At 43.9% G+C, this 16,994-nt stretch overlaps 1 protein-coding gene across 18 annotated transcripts in view; it reads left to right on the plus strand.

Annotated features, from left to right (window-relative positions):
• The window catches only part of obsl1a (obscurin like cytoskeletal adaptor 1a), a 297,489-nt gene that overhangs the window by 41,459 nt on the left and 239,036 nt on the right, over window positions 1-16,994 (plus strand). For all 18 annotated transcript variants that reach the window (XM_043694326.1, XM_043694325.1, XM_043694341.1 and 15 more), the window contains 3 exons: window positions 804-1,109; window positions 7,675-7,941; window positions 13,319-13,594. In XM_043694326.1, the coding sequence (XP_043550261.1) occupies window positions 804-1,109; window positions 7,675-7,941; window positions 13,319-13,594 (849 nt within the window). The remainder of the gene's footprint in view (window positions 1-803; window positions 1,110-7,674; window positions 7,942-13,318; window positions 13,595-16,994) is intronic.

Here is a 16,994-nt window from a genome sequence, read left to right on the forward strand (position 1 = left end):
TTCAAAATATTCATTTAGTATCTCCCCCATTTTCTGTGGCTCTGCACAAAGGCCGCCTTGCTGATCTTTGAGGGGCCCTATTCTCTCCCTAGTTACCCTTTTGTCTTTAATGTATTCGTAAAAATGCTTTGGATTCTCCTTAATTCTATATGTCAAAGCTATCTCATGTCCCCTTTTTGCCCTCCTGATTTCCCTCTTAAGTATACTCCTACTTTCGTTATACTCTTCTAAGGATTCCCTCGTTCTATCCTCTCTATATCTGCCATATGCTTCCTTCTTTTTCTTAACCAAACCCTCAATTTTTTAAGTCATCCAGCATTCCCTATACCTACCAGCCTTCCCTTTCACCCTGACAGGAATACACTTTCTCTGGATTCTTGTTATCTCATTTCTGAAGGCTTCCCATTTTCCAGCCATCCCTTTACTTGCGAACATCTGCGTCCAATCAGCTTTCGAAAGTTCTTGCCTAATACTGTCAAAATCGGCTTTTCTCCAAGGTGAGAACAAGTAGCTTGGAGGAGATCTGAGAAAAATATTTTCCACCCAGAAGGTGATAGAAAAATAGAATATACTGCCTGATAGGGTGGCGGAGGCAGATACTCTTGCAACATTTAAGAAGCATCTGGATGAACACTTAACATGCCAAAGCATACTAGGCTGTGGACCAAGTGCAGGTAAATGGGATCAATGTAGTTTTGTTTGTTGGTTGACATAGCCATGATGAGCTGAAAGGCCAGTTTCTATACTATATGCTTCTATGATAATGAATAACTTGCAGATCTTGTGTGTTTTCTGTCTTGTAGCCAGGAGACATATACCTCCCAGTGCCCCAGTGAATGTACGGATGAGTTGTGAGAAGCCCAATGTAGCCTCCCTGCTGTGGGCATCACCACCCGACTGCCAGCGGAATGGGGTGACTGGTTACGTGATTGAGAGGCAGGAGCTGGGCACTGAGGAGTGGGTGCGCTGCCTGACCACTGAGGGCAGCACAGTAGTGGAGATCCTGGGAGAGAGCGTTTCCAATGAGGCCCGCTACCGATTCCGGGTCTGCTCCGTCAACAACTATGGGAAGAGCGAGCAGGTGGAATTCCCTGGAGTGGTGCACCTAGGTAAGAGGTCAGGAAAGTGCAGGCAAGGATCAGCATCATCAAAGAGTCATAGAGATTTATAGCACAGAAAAAGGCACTTCTTCCCTTCCAGCCTCCTAAAATCAACAACTACCTCACTATTCTAATCTCATTTTCCAGCATTCATCTCATAGTCTTATATACCTTGGCATTGCAAGTGTACATCTAAACACTTTTCAAATTCCCGTAACCTGCATAAAAACACTCTTCCTTACATCTGTTCGTAATCTTCTACCCCTATCTTAAATCTGTGTTCCCTGGTCATTGATCCCTCCACCAAAGGGAAATTATTTTTCCTGTCTACCCAATCTATGCCCCTAATAACTTTATACATCTCAGTTATGTCCCTCTCAGTCTCCTTTGCTCTAAACAAAACAATCCCAGTCTGTTCAATCACTCTCCATAATTGAAACTTTCCAACCCAGGAAACATCCTGGTAAATCTCCTCTGCACCCTTTGCAGTGCATTGACATCTGTCCTATGATTGGATTCCAGAATTGCACACACTATTCTAGCTGTAGCTTAATCAATGTTTTATACATTTCCAGCATAACCTCCCCGCTCTTAAACTCAGTGCCTCACAAATAATGGTAAATATTCCTTCTGCTGGAAAGTCAGAGTCGAAAAACGTGGCCTGGAAAAGCACAGCAGGCTAGGCAGCATCCGAAGAGCAGGAGAGTTGATGTTTCAGGCATAAGCCCTTCATCAGGAATGTGATAAAGGGCTTATGCCTGAAATGTCAACTCTCCTGTTTGGATGCTGCCTGACCTGAAGTACCATACTTTTTGACTCTAAATATCCCATATGCCTTCTTAACCACTTTATCCACATTTCATGATACCTTATCGAGGGGTGCTAGTCCTGAAGTAAAGCTTCAACATTCTTCACTCCTTCCTCACTCATTCCACGGGTAGAGCAGAACAGATCAAGAACAGTTACCCCAGAAGGAAAGGAAGTTTGCATTATACAGTCTGCAGCAAAGAAATTGCACCTACCAGTGAACTCAAATAAAGCTTCCTAACAAACCTGTCAAACACCAAAGCTTTATTGTCCCAATGGATATTTAAATCTGGTGATAAGTTAAGAGCTGTCCAAGGATGCAGCAGCAGTGTTGTCAGAAATCCATCGACCAAACTGAAAGATTCTTACAGCCCCAAAACCAGGAAATTAAAAGCAAATGATTGTTTACTTCTGATTTACAATTGCAGTTAGTGAAAACTGTTGTTTGGATTTAGACAGAAATTAAAATATCCGAAACGTACTTAAATGTTTTTTAAGTAGTGTGCAATCTTTTTCATCACATTGGAGAGACACTGCAAATATAAAATTAGCTTCTCAGCTACCATCTAAAATCCAGTTACACCTTGCTCAGCATGACATGGAGTATTCACCCGCCTGCAACACTCTACCTCCACCTGGACCTGCGTTATGGCTTTTCACCCGCACTCGACCTACTCATCACGTACTGTCAATATGACATTGGTCACCTCAATTTCTCTGCTCCCTCTCACCCATTTGAACATATATCCCTCTGAATTGACTGCAGTCTGTACACTCAGATCCAACCCTGACATTGTAATCAAACCTGCCAACAAGGATGTTGTTGTCTGGCATACTGATCTCTGCATTAAAGAGGCTGACAGCTCTTGGAGACGTCTTCCTATCTTCCCCGGACCATAACAGTACTATCAACGCCAGTCTATTATGTTCACAATGGTCACTAATCTTATTTCATCTGATGATCTCTCCCATAACTGCCTCCAACCGCATAGTCCCTCAACCCCACACAGCCCACTTCTACCTCCTTCCCAAACACCACAAACAGGATTAACCGGGCAGACACATTGCTTTAGTGGCAGCACGGTAGCTCAGGCATTAATATTCCTGCCTCATAGCACCAAGGACCCAGGTATGATTCGACCCTTGGACGACCGTGTAGAGGTTACATGTTCTCCCCATGTCTGCATGGGTTTCGTTTCGGTACTCTAGTTTCCTCCCACAGTCCAAAGATATGCAGGCTAGGTTAATAGGCCATGCTAACTTGTCCATAGTGTCCAATGATGTGTAGGCTGAAGGTTATTAGTGACCCAAATGAGTTTTTACAACAATTGATGATAGTTTCATGGTCACCATCAGTAAGACTGGCTTTCCATTCCAGATTGTATTAATTTTAGTTTAAATTCTACCAATTGCTGTAGTGGGATTTGAACCTGTGTTTCCAGGGGATTAGCCTGGGCCTCTCAGATTTGTCTTGTGACATTTAGCAGTGGCTTTTAAAGTCTGTGATTACTCTCCAACATCCTTCTTTTCCATTCCATCAGTCTCTATTCAAAGGATAGCCTCTACCATTCCCATCACCTGCAGCAGGATACCACCACCAAACACATCATCTCCTCCACTTCCAATGTCAGCATTCTGCAAGGACCATTCCTTCTATGACACCTTGTTCACTTCTCCATGACTGTTAATGCTACCTCACCTTCCCATTGGCATCTTCTCTTGACACTGCAGAAGGTGTAACACTTGTATGTTCACCTCCTCCCTCCTCACTGTCCAAGGCCCCAAATACTCCTTCCAGGTGAAGCAATGTTTCACTTATGCTTTGCTCAATTAGTCTACTGTATTCATTACTCACAGTGCATTCTCCTTTACACTGGCGAGACCAAATGGGTGACTGCTATGCGGAATGCCTCTGTTCTGTCCACAGTAATGACCCTGACTCCTAGTTACTTAGCATTTCAACAAACCACCTTGCTCTCATGCTAACATTTCTGTCCTGGCCTACTGCAAAGTTCCAATGAAGAGCAAAGCATGCACAAGGAACAACACCTCATTTTCCACTTTAGGCATCTTACAGCACAAGGTCTCAAAATTGAACTCCATAACTTCAGAAACTGTTTGAAATATGTCTGTTCTCCATTTTTCTTAGATTCTCCCTCCCCTCTCCCTCTACAGCTTTATCTTGTTGCCATCTTGTATACTTTGCTCTTAGTAGGGAGGATCCATTCTCTCCCTTTCACAAAGAAAGCAAAGAACTGCAGATATTGGGAATTATAAACAAAAACAGAAATTGCTGAAAAATTTAGCAGGCCTGGCACCATCTGTGGAGAAAAAGCAGATTAATGTTATGGATCCAGTGACCCTTCTTCAGAACTAATTGTCACTGGATAAAGGTTGTGTATGCTGAAGAAGGGTTGGGGAGGGGGAGTGAGGGGGAATAAACAATAGGTGGAGATGACACCCAGAGAGAGAGAGAGAAAACCAGTTGGATAGATAAAGGAATGGGTGCTCTGCAAAGTAGCCGCCCAATCTGCATGTTGTCTCGCTAGTGTAGAGCTAACCACATTGTGATCAACGAATGCAGTAAATTAGATTGAGTAAAGTGTAGGTCAATCGCTGCTTCACCTGCAAGGAGTGTCTAGGGGCTTGGATAATGAAGAGAGGAAGTGAATGGGCAGGTATTACACCTTTTATGACTGCATGGGAAAGTGCCCTGGGGATGTGCAGAGGTTTTGGGACTGGAGGAGGAGTGAATAAAGGTGTCCCATTGGGAACGGTTCCTGCAGAAGGTTGACAGGTGATGGGAGGGGAATATCTGTCTGAAAGTGGTATCTCATTGGAGATGGTGGAAATGGCGGCTAATGATTCTTTGGATGTGGATGTAGGTAGGGTGGTAAGTGAGGACTGGGAGACCCTGTTGATATTGTAGGAGGGAAGAGAAGGAGTGAGGGCCAAAGTGCTGGTGATGGGTTGGACACGGGTGAAGGCCCTGTCAGTCCCAGTAGTTGGGAATCCTAAGTTGAGGAAGAAGGAGGGCATTTTGGAGGTCCCCTTGTAGAAGCTGGCATCATTGGAACAGATACGTTCATAAGATATAGGAGCAGAAGTAGGTCATTCGGTCCATCAAGTATGCTCAGCTATTCGATCATGGCTGATTTGTTCCTCCCATTTTCCTGTTTTCTCTCCATATCCCTTCGACTCATTACCAATTAAAACTCTGTCTAATACCTCCTTAAATTTACTCACTGTCCCAGCATCCACTGCACTTTGAAGTAGCAAATTTCACAGATTCTCAACCCTTTGGGAGAATTTGTTTCTCAACTCTCTTTTAAGTTTGATACTCCTTATCTTAAGACTATAACCTGTTGTCCTTGAATGCCCCACAAGAGGAAACATTCACTTCACACCTTTTATCATCTTGAATATTTCAATTTGATCTCCCCTCATTCTTATGAATTCCAGAGAGTATAGGCCTAAACTGTTCAATCTCTATTCATACGACAAATCCCTCATCTCTAGGATCAATGTAATGAAACTCCTCTGAACTGCCTCCAATGCCACTACATCTTTCCTTAAATAAGGGGACCAAAACTGTGCACAATACTGCAGGTGCAGTCTCACCAATACCATGTATAGCCTCAACAATACTTCCTTATCTTTATTTTCTATTCCTTTAGCTATAGAAGTGAACATTCCATTTGCATTCTTTATTATCTGTGCCTGCATACTAGTTTTCTGTGACTCATGAACAAGTACACCTAGATCCCTCTGCACCAGAGCACCTGGAAGTGCCGTCCCACTAAGATAATAGGTCACCTTCCCATTTAATCGACCCAAATACATGACCTCGCACTTATCCATGTTAAACTCCATCTACCACGTTTTTGCCCACTCTCCTAAACTATCCATATCCATTTGTTAAGGTTCCGATTTCCTCAGTGCACTTTAGAGTGCCGCCTATTCTTGTGTCGTCTGCAAATCTGGCTGGAGAGCCTTCTATCCCTGTATCCAAGTTATCAATGCAGATTGTAAATAGCTGAGATTCAAGGACCAAACCTTGTGGCACCCCACTAGTTACCTCTTGCTGTCCAGAAAAAACATTCCTCCCAACTCTCTGTCTTCTGTCCATTTGCCAATCATCTATCCAGGCCAAATTCTTGGAGAATTTTTTGTGGAACCAACCAGGTAGCAGGCTACTCTGCAAGCTATTCTGCATTTGTATTGTGTAATGATATTCATTTCTCAGACCTGGTCTCCTTGTAACCATGTTTCATTAATCGCTACCAAATTGTACCCTTTTGTTTCTATTTGGGCTAGTAACTCATTTATTTTTTTCAAATGCTTCATGCATTTATATACAAAGTTTTAAAATTTGTTCCACTGTTAAATTTCCCTACTTTTTTGTAATTCCTTGGTGCATAAAGATTTTCACCTGTCCTGTCCCTCACCTTTATTGTCTGGTAACCATCTGCCATATCACTAACCTGCACTCTTACCTCCTCTTTTAAGTTGGATTTCGTGATATCTCCTATAACTGAACACCCCCTGCTACTACATTTAGTTTAAAGCCCTGTGTACAGCCCTAGTTATGTGATTTGCTAGGACTCTGATACCAGCACGATTCAGATGAAGACTGTCCCATTGGAACAGGTCCCTTCTTCCCCAGTACTGGTGCCAATGTCCGAGGAATTCAAATCCATTTCACCAATCTTTGAGCCACGTGAGGGAATAAAAAAATCAAGTTGGAAAAGATGAGTTCTATGGGGCAGGAGCATCAAGTTCACACCAACATTACGAAGAGCATCCCACTCAGACCACCTCCCAACCTGTCCCAGTAACCATGTATTTTCTGCTGGATTTGGGCAATGGGAAAGGAGGTGATGAATGAGCAACTGTTACTCCTTCTATGATTGTGTGGGAAGGTGCCATGAGAAGGTGAGGAAGCATTAGGAGTGATCGAGGACTGGACCATGGTGTCACAGAAATAATGGTCCTTGCCAAATTCTGACAGTGGAGATGGAGGGGATGCTGTGTTGGGTGGTGGCATTCTGCTTAAGTGGTGGAAATGACAAAGGATTATTCTTTGAATACAGAAACTGGTGGAGTGGAAAGTTAGTAGGTTGGAGAGTAATCACAGGATCCAGATTCTAAAAACCAATGTTAAATGTCACAGGATAAGTCTCGTAGGTTCAGTCTCATCCCCTGGATACACAGGTTTAATTCCACCACAGTAGTTGGTGGAATTTAAATTCAAATTCATACAAGCTGGAATTGAAAGACAGTCATGGTGCTGGTGACCATGAAGCTATCATTAATTTGTTGTTAAAAACCCATCTGGGTCACTGATGTCCTTCAGTAAAGGAAAACTGCTGTCCTTACCTGGTCTGACATACAATGCAGTTCTCCACTGTCTTCTCCATGGCAATGAGAAATTGGTCACAAATTTTGGCTCAGATAGCGACACCAACATCCCTGACTCTAAATGGTTGATTCTTAATTACCCACTGACACGGCTGAGTGAGCCTGTCAGTTCAAGGGACAATGAGGGATGGGCAATAAATGCTGAATTTGCCAGCAATACCCATGTGCCCTGAAAGACTGTAAAAATACCACAGGCCACACATTACCATATCAGGGAGAGCCATTCCTTTGTCGCCACAGTGTATTGCACACTCATACAGGCTCTGACATTGAGAGACACACTTAAGCAGTACTGTGCTAGCAAACCTCCGGGATAAGTCTATAAACTGTACCTCTCTCCCTCTAGTCCCTTCGGCGAGGATTCGGACTCACCTCAGTGACATGACGTTGTATCAGGACACTGATGCGGAGTTCACCATCGAGCTGTCCACCTCTGTCCTGGGAACATGGCACATGAAGGGGCAGCAGCTTCACAATGATGAAAGGTTCAAGATCGACCAGTCGAGGACACGTCACATGCTGCTGATCAGAGGAGTCAAAGTGGAGGAAAATGAGTCGGAGATAACATTTGTTGCTCATGGAGTCCGAGACTCGGCCATTCTATTTGTCAAAGGTAAGATCAGAGTTGATGAAGACCAGTGGCCAGTCTCTGTGTGCCAGCAGCTCTCCCAAGCCTGTTACCCAGGAACAAGAGGAGGCCATTCAGCCCCTTGAGCTGGTTTAACAGGTACACAGGAGACAGCACATGTAGACAGGGTGGTAAAGAAACAATTGAGCATGCTTGCCTTCATTGCTCAGACCTTTGAGTATAGGAGTTTGGATGTCATGTTAATGTTGTACAGGACATTGGTGAGGCCTCTTCTAGGGTATTGTGTCCATTTCTGATTGCCCTGTTATAGGAAGGATATTATTAAACTTGAGAAGGTTCAGAAGAGATTTACCAGGAAATAGCCAGGAAGAGAGGGTTTGACTTATAAGGAGAGGCTGCTTAGGCTGTGACTTTTTTCACTGGAGCATAGGAAGTTGCAGGGTGATCTTATTGAGGTTTATAAAATCATGGGGGATATAGTTAAGTTCAATGCCAGGTGTCTTTTCCTAAGGGTTGGAGATTTCAAGTTCAGGCTTATTTTTAAGATGAGAAGAGAAAGATTTAAAAAAAAAATTAGGATCAAAGTTTTACATAGAAAGTGGTTCGTGTTTGACCGCATGACGGCTCTGGAGCTGCAGATGGACTCACTGTGGAGCATCTTCGATGCTGTAGCATGTTTAGCAAATTGGTCACACTACAGATTAGAATTGCTGAGGGAAACAAAAGGCAGAGAAAGAGTAGGAAGGCAGTGCCCCCGACGGTCATCTCTCTCCAAAACGGGTGTACCGTTTTGGATACAGTTGGGGGAGATGGCTCACCAGGGGAGGGAAGCAGTTGCCAGGATCATGGCACCGTGGCGGGCACTGCTGTTCAGAAGGGTGGGAAAAAGACTAGCAGGGCCATAGTCACAGGGGATTCTACTGTAAAGGGAGTAGTTAGGCAGTTCTGTGGACGAAAACGAGACTCCCCGATGGTATATTGCCTCCCAGGTGCTTGGGTCAGGGATGTCACCGATCGGGTGCAGAACATTCTGAAAGGGGAGGGTGAATAGCCAGTTATCGTGGTGCATACAGGCACCAATGACACAAGAAAAAAAAACAAGATGAGGTCCTGAAAACAGAGTTCAGGGAGCTAGGAGAGAAGTTAAAGTGGAGGACCTCAAAGGTAGTGATCTCGGGATTGCCAGGGTAGAAATGAAATAATAGGCAGGATGAACACGTGGCTTGAGGATGGTATAGGATAGAGGGGTTCAGATTTGTGGGACATTGCGTCTGGTTCTGGGGAAGGTGGGGCTATTACAAATTGGATGGTCTACACCTGAACTAGACTGGAACTAAAGTCCTCGGAGGAGTTTTTGCTACTGCTGTAGGGGAGGTTTTAAACTAATGTGGTAGGGGGCTGGAAACCAGAAGAGAAGACTAGTAGACAGTGAGGTGGAAACTAGAGACTGTAAGGACCTTGACGTTAGCATTATCAAGGGGAAGAGTAGGCAGAGAGCAGATGAACTGAAAAGCACAGGTGGCCTGAAATGCATATACTTTAATGCAAGGAATATAGTGTGTAAGGCAGATGAACCAAGGGCTTGGATTGGTGTCTGGGAGTATGACGTTATTGCGATCACAGAGACTTGGTTGAAGGAAGGGCATGATTGGCAAGTAAATATTCCAGGATATAGATGCTTCAGGCAGGACAAGGAGGTGGGGAGGGGTTGCATTGCTGGTCAGGGATGATATCACGGCTGTGCTAAAGGAGGACATTATAGAAGGCTTGAGCAGTGAGGCATTATGGGTAGAGCTCAGAAATAAGGGTGCAATTACATTGTTGGGGCTGTTTTACGGGCCTCCCAATAGTGAGCATGAGGTAGAAGAACAAATAGGTAAACAGATTATGGAAAGATGTAGAGGTAACAGGTTGGTGATGATGGGAGATTTTAATTTTCCCAACATTGACTGGGACACTCTGACATTCTGACTTAGTGTCAGAGGTCTGGATAGGGCAGAATTTGTAAGGAGCGTCCAGGAGAGCTTTCTAGAACAGTATGTCAATAGTCCCACGAGGAAACGGGCCCTGTTGGACCTGGTGTTGGGGAATGAGCCAGGCCAGGTGGTAGAAGTTGCAGTGGAGGATTTCTTTGGGAATAGTGACCAAAATTCTGTAAGTTTTAGAATGCTCATAGACAAAGATGAGAGTGGTCCAAAGGGAAGAGTACTAAACTGGGCCAAGGCCAATTATATCAAAATTCAGCTGGAGTTGGGAAATTGAATTGGGAGCAGCTATTTGATGGAAAGTCCACATTTGATATGTGGGAGGCTTTCAAAGATAGTTTAGAATAGATTCCCCAGAGTGTGGAAACAGGCCCTTCGGCCCAACCAGTCCACACCGACCCTCCGAAGAGTAACCCACCCAGACCCATTTTACTCTAACCAATGCACCTAACACTATGGGCAATTTAGCATGGCCAATTCACCTGACCTGCACATCTTTGGATTGTGGGAGGAAACCGGAGCACCCGGAGGAAGCCCATGCAGACATGGGGAGAATATGCAAACTCCACATGCTGTGAGACAGCAGTGCTAGCCACTGAGCCACGGTGGTTGAAGATAGTGCAGGATGGGCATGTCGCTTTGAACATAAGGGATAGGAAAGGCAAGATTCATGAAACATGGATCACAGGAGAAATTGTACGACTAGCCAAGAGAAAAAGGGAAGCATACATTAGGTCCAAGCAGCTAAGAACAGAATGGACCTTGGAGGAATATTGGGAGAGTAGGTCCAATCTTAAACGAGGAATCAAGTGGGCTAAAAGGGGTCATGAAATAACTTTAGCGAGCAGAATTAAGAGAATCCCAAGGTGCTTTATTCATACATAAGAAACAAGAAGGTAACTAGAGAAATGGGTTGGTCCACTAAGGATAAGGAAGGAAGGTTCTGTGTCGAACCTGAGCAAATGGGTGAAATTCTGAGTGATTACTTTGCATCAGTATTCACTGAGGAGAGGGACACAATGAATGTTGAGATTAGAGATAGAAGATTGTTTACTCTGGATCACGTTGACATAAGGACGGAAGATATGTTGGGTAGGCTAGAGTTTATTAAGGTGGATAAATCCCCGGGACCAATGGGATCTATCCCAGGTTGCTGAGGGAAGCGAGAGAGGAAATAGCTGAGGCCCTGACAGATAGTGTTGTAACATTCTTAAACACAGGTGAGGTGCCGGAGAATTGGAGGGTTGCTCATGTTGTCCCCCTGTGCAAGAAAGGTAGTAGGGATATTCTGGGTGACTATAGACCAGTGAGCCTGATGTCAGTGGTGGGAAAGTTGCTGGAGAAAGTATTGAGAGATAAAATATTTGGAAAAGAGTGGGCTTATCAGTGATGGCCAACATAGTTTTGTGAGGGGGAGATTATGGATTAGAGTGGTGCTGGAAAAGCACAGCAGTTCAGGCTGCATCCGAGGAGCAGGCAAATCAATGTTTTGGGCAAAAGCCCTTCATCAGGAATACAGGCAGAGTGCCTGAAGGGTGGAGAGATAAATGAGAGGAAGGTGGGGGGTGGGGAGAAAGTAGCATAGAGTACAATAGGTGAATGGGGGTGGGGATGAAGGATCTGCAGCATCTGCAGTCATTGTTTTTACCGAGGGGGAGATCATGCCTTACCAACTTAATAGAGTTCTTTGAGGAAGTGACCAAGTTGATAGATGAAGGAAGGGCTGTATATGTCATTTACAAGGACTTTAGTAAGGCAATTGATAAGGTTCCCCATGGTAGACTAACGGAGAAAGTGAAGTCACATGGTGTGCAGGGTACTCTGGCTAGGTGGATAAAGAACTGGTTGAACAACAGGAGAGAGAGTAGTAGTTGAAAGGAGTTTCTCGAAATAGAGAAAGGTGACCAGTGGTGTTCCACAGGGATTGGTGCTGGGGCTACTGTTGTTTGTGATATACATAAATTATCTGGAAGAGGGCATTGTTGGTCTGATCAGTAAGTTTGCAGATGACATGAAGATTTGTGGAGTAGCAGAAAGCATAGGAGACTGTCAATTCCTAAGCATCTGCATCCCTCTGCTCCCCACCTACTCGTGCATCTGTCCGGAGGCACCTTACATGAATCTACTGTACCTGCCTCTACTACCTCTGCTGGCAAAGCATTCCAGGCACCTACCACCCTCTGTGTAAAGTACTTGCTGCGTGTATCCCCCTTAAACTTTTCACCTCTCACCTTGAAGCAAAGGAGACTGTCATGATGAAGGGCTTTTGCCCGAAGCGTCGATTTTACTGCTCCTCGGATGCTGCCTGAACTGCTGTGCTCTTCCAGCACCACTAATCCAGAATCTGGTTTCCAGCATCTGCAGTCATTGTTTTTACCTGGATGGACCAAAGGGTCTGTTTCCACATCATGACTCTCATCTCACCCCACAACTGTCCTGGATCTCTGAGCTCCTTCAATTGTCATGCTGATTTCCTAGCTTCCACAGTGGAATTCTGTCCTCAAGTCTCTCTCTTTCTGAGTCTTTTGCTGAAACAAACTTCTTTAAGCAAGCTTTACTCATTAGTCCCACAATATCTACTGATGTAGCTCTGTGATGATTTTTTTCTGTTTAAGACGAAAGTTGGGATGGTTTCACCACTGCTTAGATGCTGTACAAATGAAAGTAGTTGTTGTAAGGATACTCAGAACCTTAAGCCTCTTCCATGCTTCAATTTGATTGATGCTGACCAATACCCAGCTCCATTTCTGCACCTTTCACCCATATTGCTCACTATTTTACCATATCAAGGAGAAGTGATATAGACAGAATGGACCTTGGGGCTGAACAGGAATTGGCCAGAGAATCCAAATCTTTGGATAAATCCTTGAGGAACTATTTTTATCGGCTTCACTTCCCCTTTCTCCTTCAGAAAAATTCAAAACACGTTTTTTGAAAATATTCACGAATATAATTTCAGTGAGTTGGAAGCTGAATTTGATAACCAACTACAAGATCATGTCCTGCTCAATCAGCATTTAATGAGCTGTACCTGTCACAGAGTCATAGAGACCTACAGCATAGAAACAGATCCTTCGGTCCAGTCAAACCAGGCCGAACATAATCCCATACTAAACTAATTCCAGCTGACTGCTCCTGGTCCAAACCCCTCCAAACCTTTCCTAATCTGGAAGTGTTTCATGAGGACAGTGTCAAGGGAGCTTTAGTTGAGCTAACTTTCAATTGTAGGGCAGGCTTTACTCTGTATGTAGTCCCATGCTGTGCCTATCCTGGCAGTATATGATGGGGACAGTTTGGAGCCAACATTAATTTTCATTTAACAGCCAAGTGGTATGTCTACGTTATTCACAAATTTTGCACTTTGGTTTTTTTATGCTGTTAATGGTGCCATTATAATAGAAACTATTGTTGTTTAGCTATCCCGGTGAAGATCACACTGGGTCCAGGGATGGAGACCGTGCAGCAGATCACAGCCTCCGAGTCAATTATCCTTTGTTGTGAGGTGTCAAGGCCCAATACCAAAGTCCAGTGGTGTAAAGACGGAGAGATCCTCACTCCAAGTGACCGTGTCTCTGTCCATTCGTCAGGCCACGTTCGGAAGCTCATCGTCCAATCTGCCCGGCCATCAGATTCTGGACAGTATGTCTGTGATGCTACTGAGGATTCCCTCATGTTCACCGTTAATGTTTTGGGTAAGTACTGAAGAGGCTGGGCATTGTTGTGAGGTTGTTGAAAGTTAGGAGGTGATTTCATGGAGGCATATGAAATGTTTTGGTAAATTATGTAAGGAAGCTTTTCCTGGTTTCTCTATAAATTCTGTTACCTCACATACCCTTCCCTACCTCTGTAACTTTGTCCAGCTCCTACATCCCTCCCTATCTCTGTAACCTCAAGACCCTATACCTCTCCCTATCTCTGTAGCTTCTTCAAACCCCTTCACGCCTTCCTATCTCTGTAACCTCCTCTAACCTCTTAATCCCTCCCTATCTCTGTAATCTCCTCCAGCCCTACACTCCCCCCTTCGTCTGTCACCTCTTTCGGTCCCTACACCACTCCTATCTCTGTCACCTCCTCCAGCCCAACATCCCTCCTTATTTCTGTAAACTCTTCCATTCCTGGACTTCTTCTCATCTCCAATTTGAATTGCTCCACCATTGCTCGCTAATTGTATCTTCAACTGTCTGAATTCTAAATTCCCTCTTTATATCTCTCTGCTTTACTCTTCTCCACTTTCTCTGAAGCTGTCCATCATCTGTCCTAGTATCTTCTTACTTGGCTCAGGTTTAACTTATCAGGGGTACTATATAAATACATGTCGCAGTTATGTGTTGTAATGTTTGAACTGAGCATCAGTTTATGTCAATCAACAGCATGTCACCTCTGAGCCCAGAGATTAAAGGTTCAAGTCCCACTCGAGATGCTTGAGTGAATAATCTTCAGTTAATACTTCAAGCTTGTACTGGTGGAGTGCTGAGTTATTGGAAGTGATATTTCTCAGATAATGCACTAAGGCTATAGTTTACCCATTGGTTCAGGAGCACACTGAACTGTCATAATTTGAAGGAAACAATTATTTCTCTGACTCTGTCTAACATTTCTGCTTCAACCACATGTAGCAAAATCCAATCCTATTTAATAGTCTTTCTTACCTATGTATGAAACACCTTGAAATAAGCTACATTATCATTCTCTGTTTTCATTTAATGAATTGACTTAGGTGATTAAAATTAAACATAGAATCACAGGATTGTTATAGTGCAGAAGCAGTGTATCTGCACTGGTTCTATTATCTGGTGCCATTCTCCTGCCTTTGTCACCATATCCCTGCACACTATTTCTATCCAAACAATCATCCAAAATCCTCTTGAATGCGCAAGTAGTTCCATTTATACGGTAGTCATCAATGTAACTCGAGAGAGCACAATAGAGAAACTGTGAGGAGGGCCAGATGTTGAGTCTTGCTTCTTTCAGATCCCAACTTGTTCTATCCATAAGGATTGGAAAACATTTTTGCCAATCCAGAATAGTCACAGATTCCTGTTTTATTGTCTGTACAGAATAAATATATTGTGCCAACAACACTAATCTCAATAGATTCTGCTGTCCTTTGATCATTTGTTCTTCAGTCTTAAAAGGTTAAACTCACTCAGCCATTTGAGGCACATTTTCTTTGGACCAGTACGGTGGCTCAGTGGTTAGCAGTGCTTCCCCACAGCGTCAGGAATCTAGATTTGATTACACCCTTGGGTGAGAATCTAAAGGATTTTTATAAATACATTAAGGACAAAACGGTAACTAGGGAGAGATCATGAGACCCTCAAAGATCAGCAAAGCGGCCTATGTGTGGAGCTGCAGGAGATGGGGGCGGGGGACTAAATGAGTATTTTGCATCAGTGTTTACTGTAGAGAAGGACATGGAAGATGTAGAATGTGGAGAAATGGATGGTGACAACTTGAAAAATGTCCATAAAACAGAGGAGGAGGTGCTGGATGTCTTGAAATACAAAGAAGTGGATAAATCCCCAGGACCTGATCAGGTGTACCCTAGTACTCTGTGGAAAGCCAGGGAAGTGATTGCTGGGCCCTTGCTGAGATATTTGTATCACCGATAGTCACAGGTGAGGTGGCTAATGTGGTGCCACGATTTAAGAAAGGTGGTAAGGAAAAACCAGGGAACTATAGATTGGTGAGCCTGATATTGATGGTGGGCAAGTTGTTGGAGGGAATCCTGAGGGACAGGATTTAAATGTATTTGGCAACGCAAGGACTGATTAGGGATAGTCACCATGGCTTTGTGCGGAGGAAATCATGTCTCGTGAACTTGATTGATGTTGGGATTGTATTATAGACCCCCTAATAGTCAGAGGGAAATTGAGAAACAGATTTGTAAGGTGATCTCAGTTATCTGTAAGAATAATAGACTGGTTATGGTAAGGGATTTTAACTTTCCAAACATAGACTGGGAATATGTGCCATAGTGTTGAGGGTTTAGATGGAGCGGAATTTGTTAAGTGTGTACAAGAAAATTTTCTGATTCAGTATGTGGATGGACCTACTGGAGAAGGTGCAAAACTTGACCTACTCTTGGGAAATAAGATAGGGCAGATGACTGAGGTGTCTGTGGGAGCACTTTGGGACCAGCGACCATAATTCTATTAGTATTAAAATAGTGATGGAAGCAAGTCAAACAGTCAGGGCAAGCAGGGATGAGGTAGGACTAATAAATTAAACTGCATTTATTTCAATGCAAGGGGCCTAATAGGGAAGGCAGATGAACTCAGGACATGGTTAAGAACATGGGACTGGGATATCAGAGCAATTTACAGAAACATGGTTCAGGGATGGGCAGGACTGGCAGCTTAATATTCCAGGATACAAATGCTACAGGAAGGATAGAAAGGGAAGCAAGAGAGGAGAGGGAGTGGTGTTTTTGATAAGGGATAGCATTACAGCTGGACTGAGGGAGGATATTGCCGGAAATACATTCACGGATGTTACTTGGGTGGAACTGAGAAATAAGAAAGGGATATTCACTTTGTTGGAATTGTATTATAGAACCCTTAATAGTCAGAAGGAAATTGAGAAACAAATTTGTAAGGAGATCTCAGTTATCTGTAAGAATAATAGGGTAGTTATAGTAGGGGATTTTAACTTTCCAAGCATAGACTTGGGACTATGTGCCAAAGTGTTAAGGGTTTAGATGGAGAGGAATTTGTTAAGTGTGTACAAGAACATTTTCTGATTCAGATTGTGGATGTACCTACTAGAGAACATGCAAAACTTGGACCAATCAACCACACCGCCCTGTGGCCCAACGTTTCAACTCCCCCTCCCACTCTGTCGAGGAAAGGAGGTCCTGGGCCTCCTTCACCGCCGCTCTCTCACCACCAGACGCCTGGAGGAAGAACGCCTTATCTTCTGCCTCGGAACACTTCAACGCCAGGGCATCAATGTGGACTTCAACAGTTTCCTTATTTGCCCTTCCCCCACCTCACCCTCGTTCCAAACTTCCAGCTCAGCACTGTCCCCATGACTTGTCCGACCTGCCTATCTTCTTTTCCACCTATCCACTCCACCCTCCTCCCTGACCTA

Source organism: Chiloscyllium plagiosum, chromosome 7 (genome assembly GCF_004010195.1).
Source record: "Chiloscyllium plagiosum isolate BGI_BamShark_2017 chromosome 7, ASM401019v2, whole genome shotgun sequence".
In the NCBI taxonomy this organism is placed as follows: Eukaryota; Metazoa; Chordata; class Chondrichthyes; order Orectolobiformes; family Hemiscylliidae; genus Chiloscyllium; species Chiloscyllium plagiosum.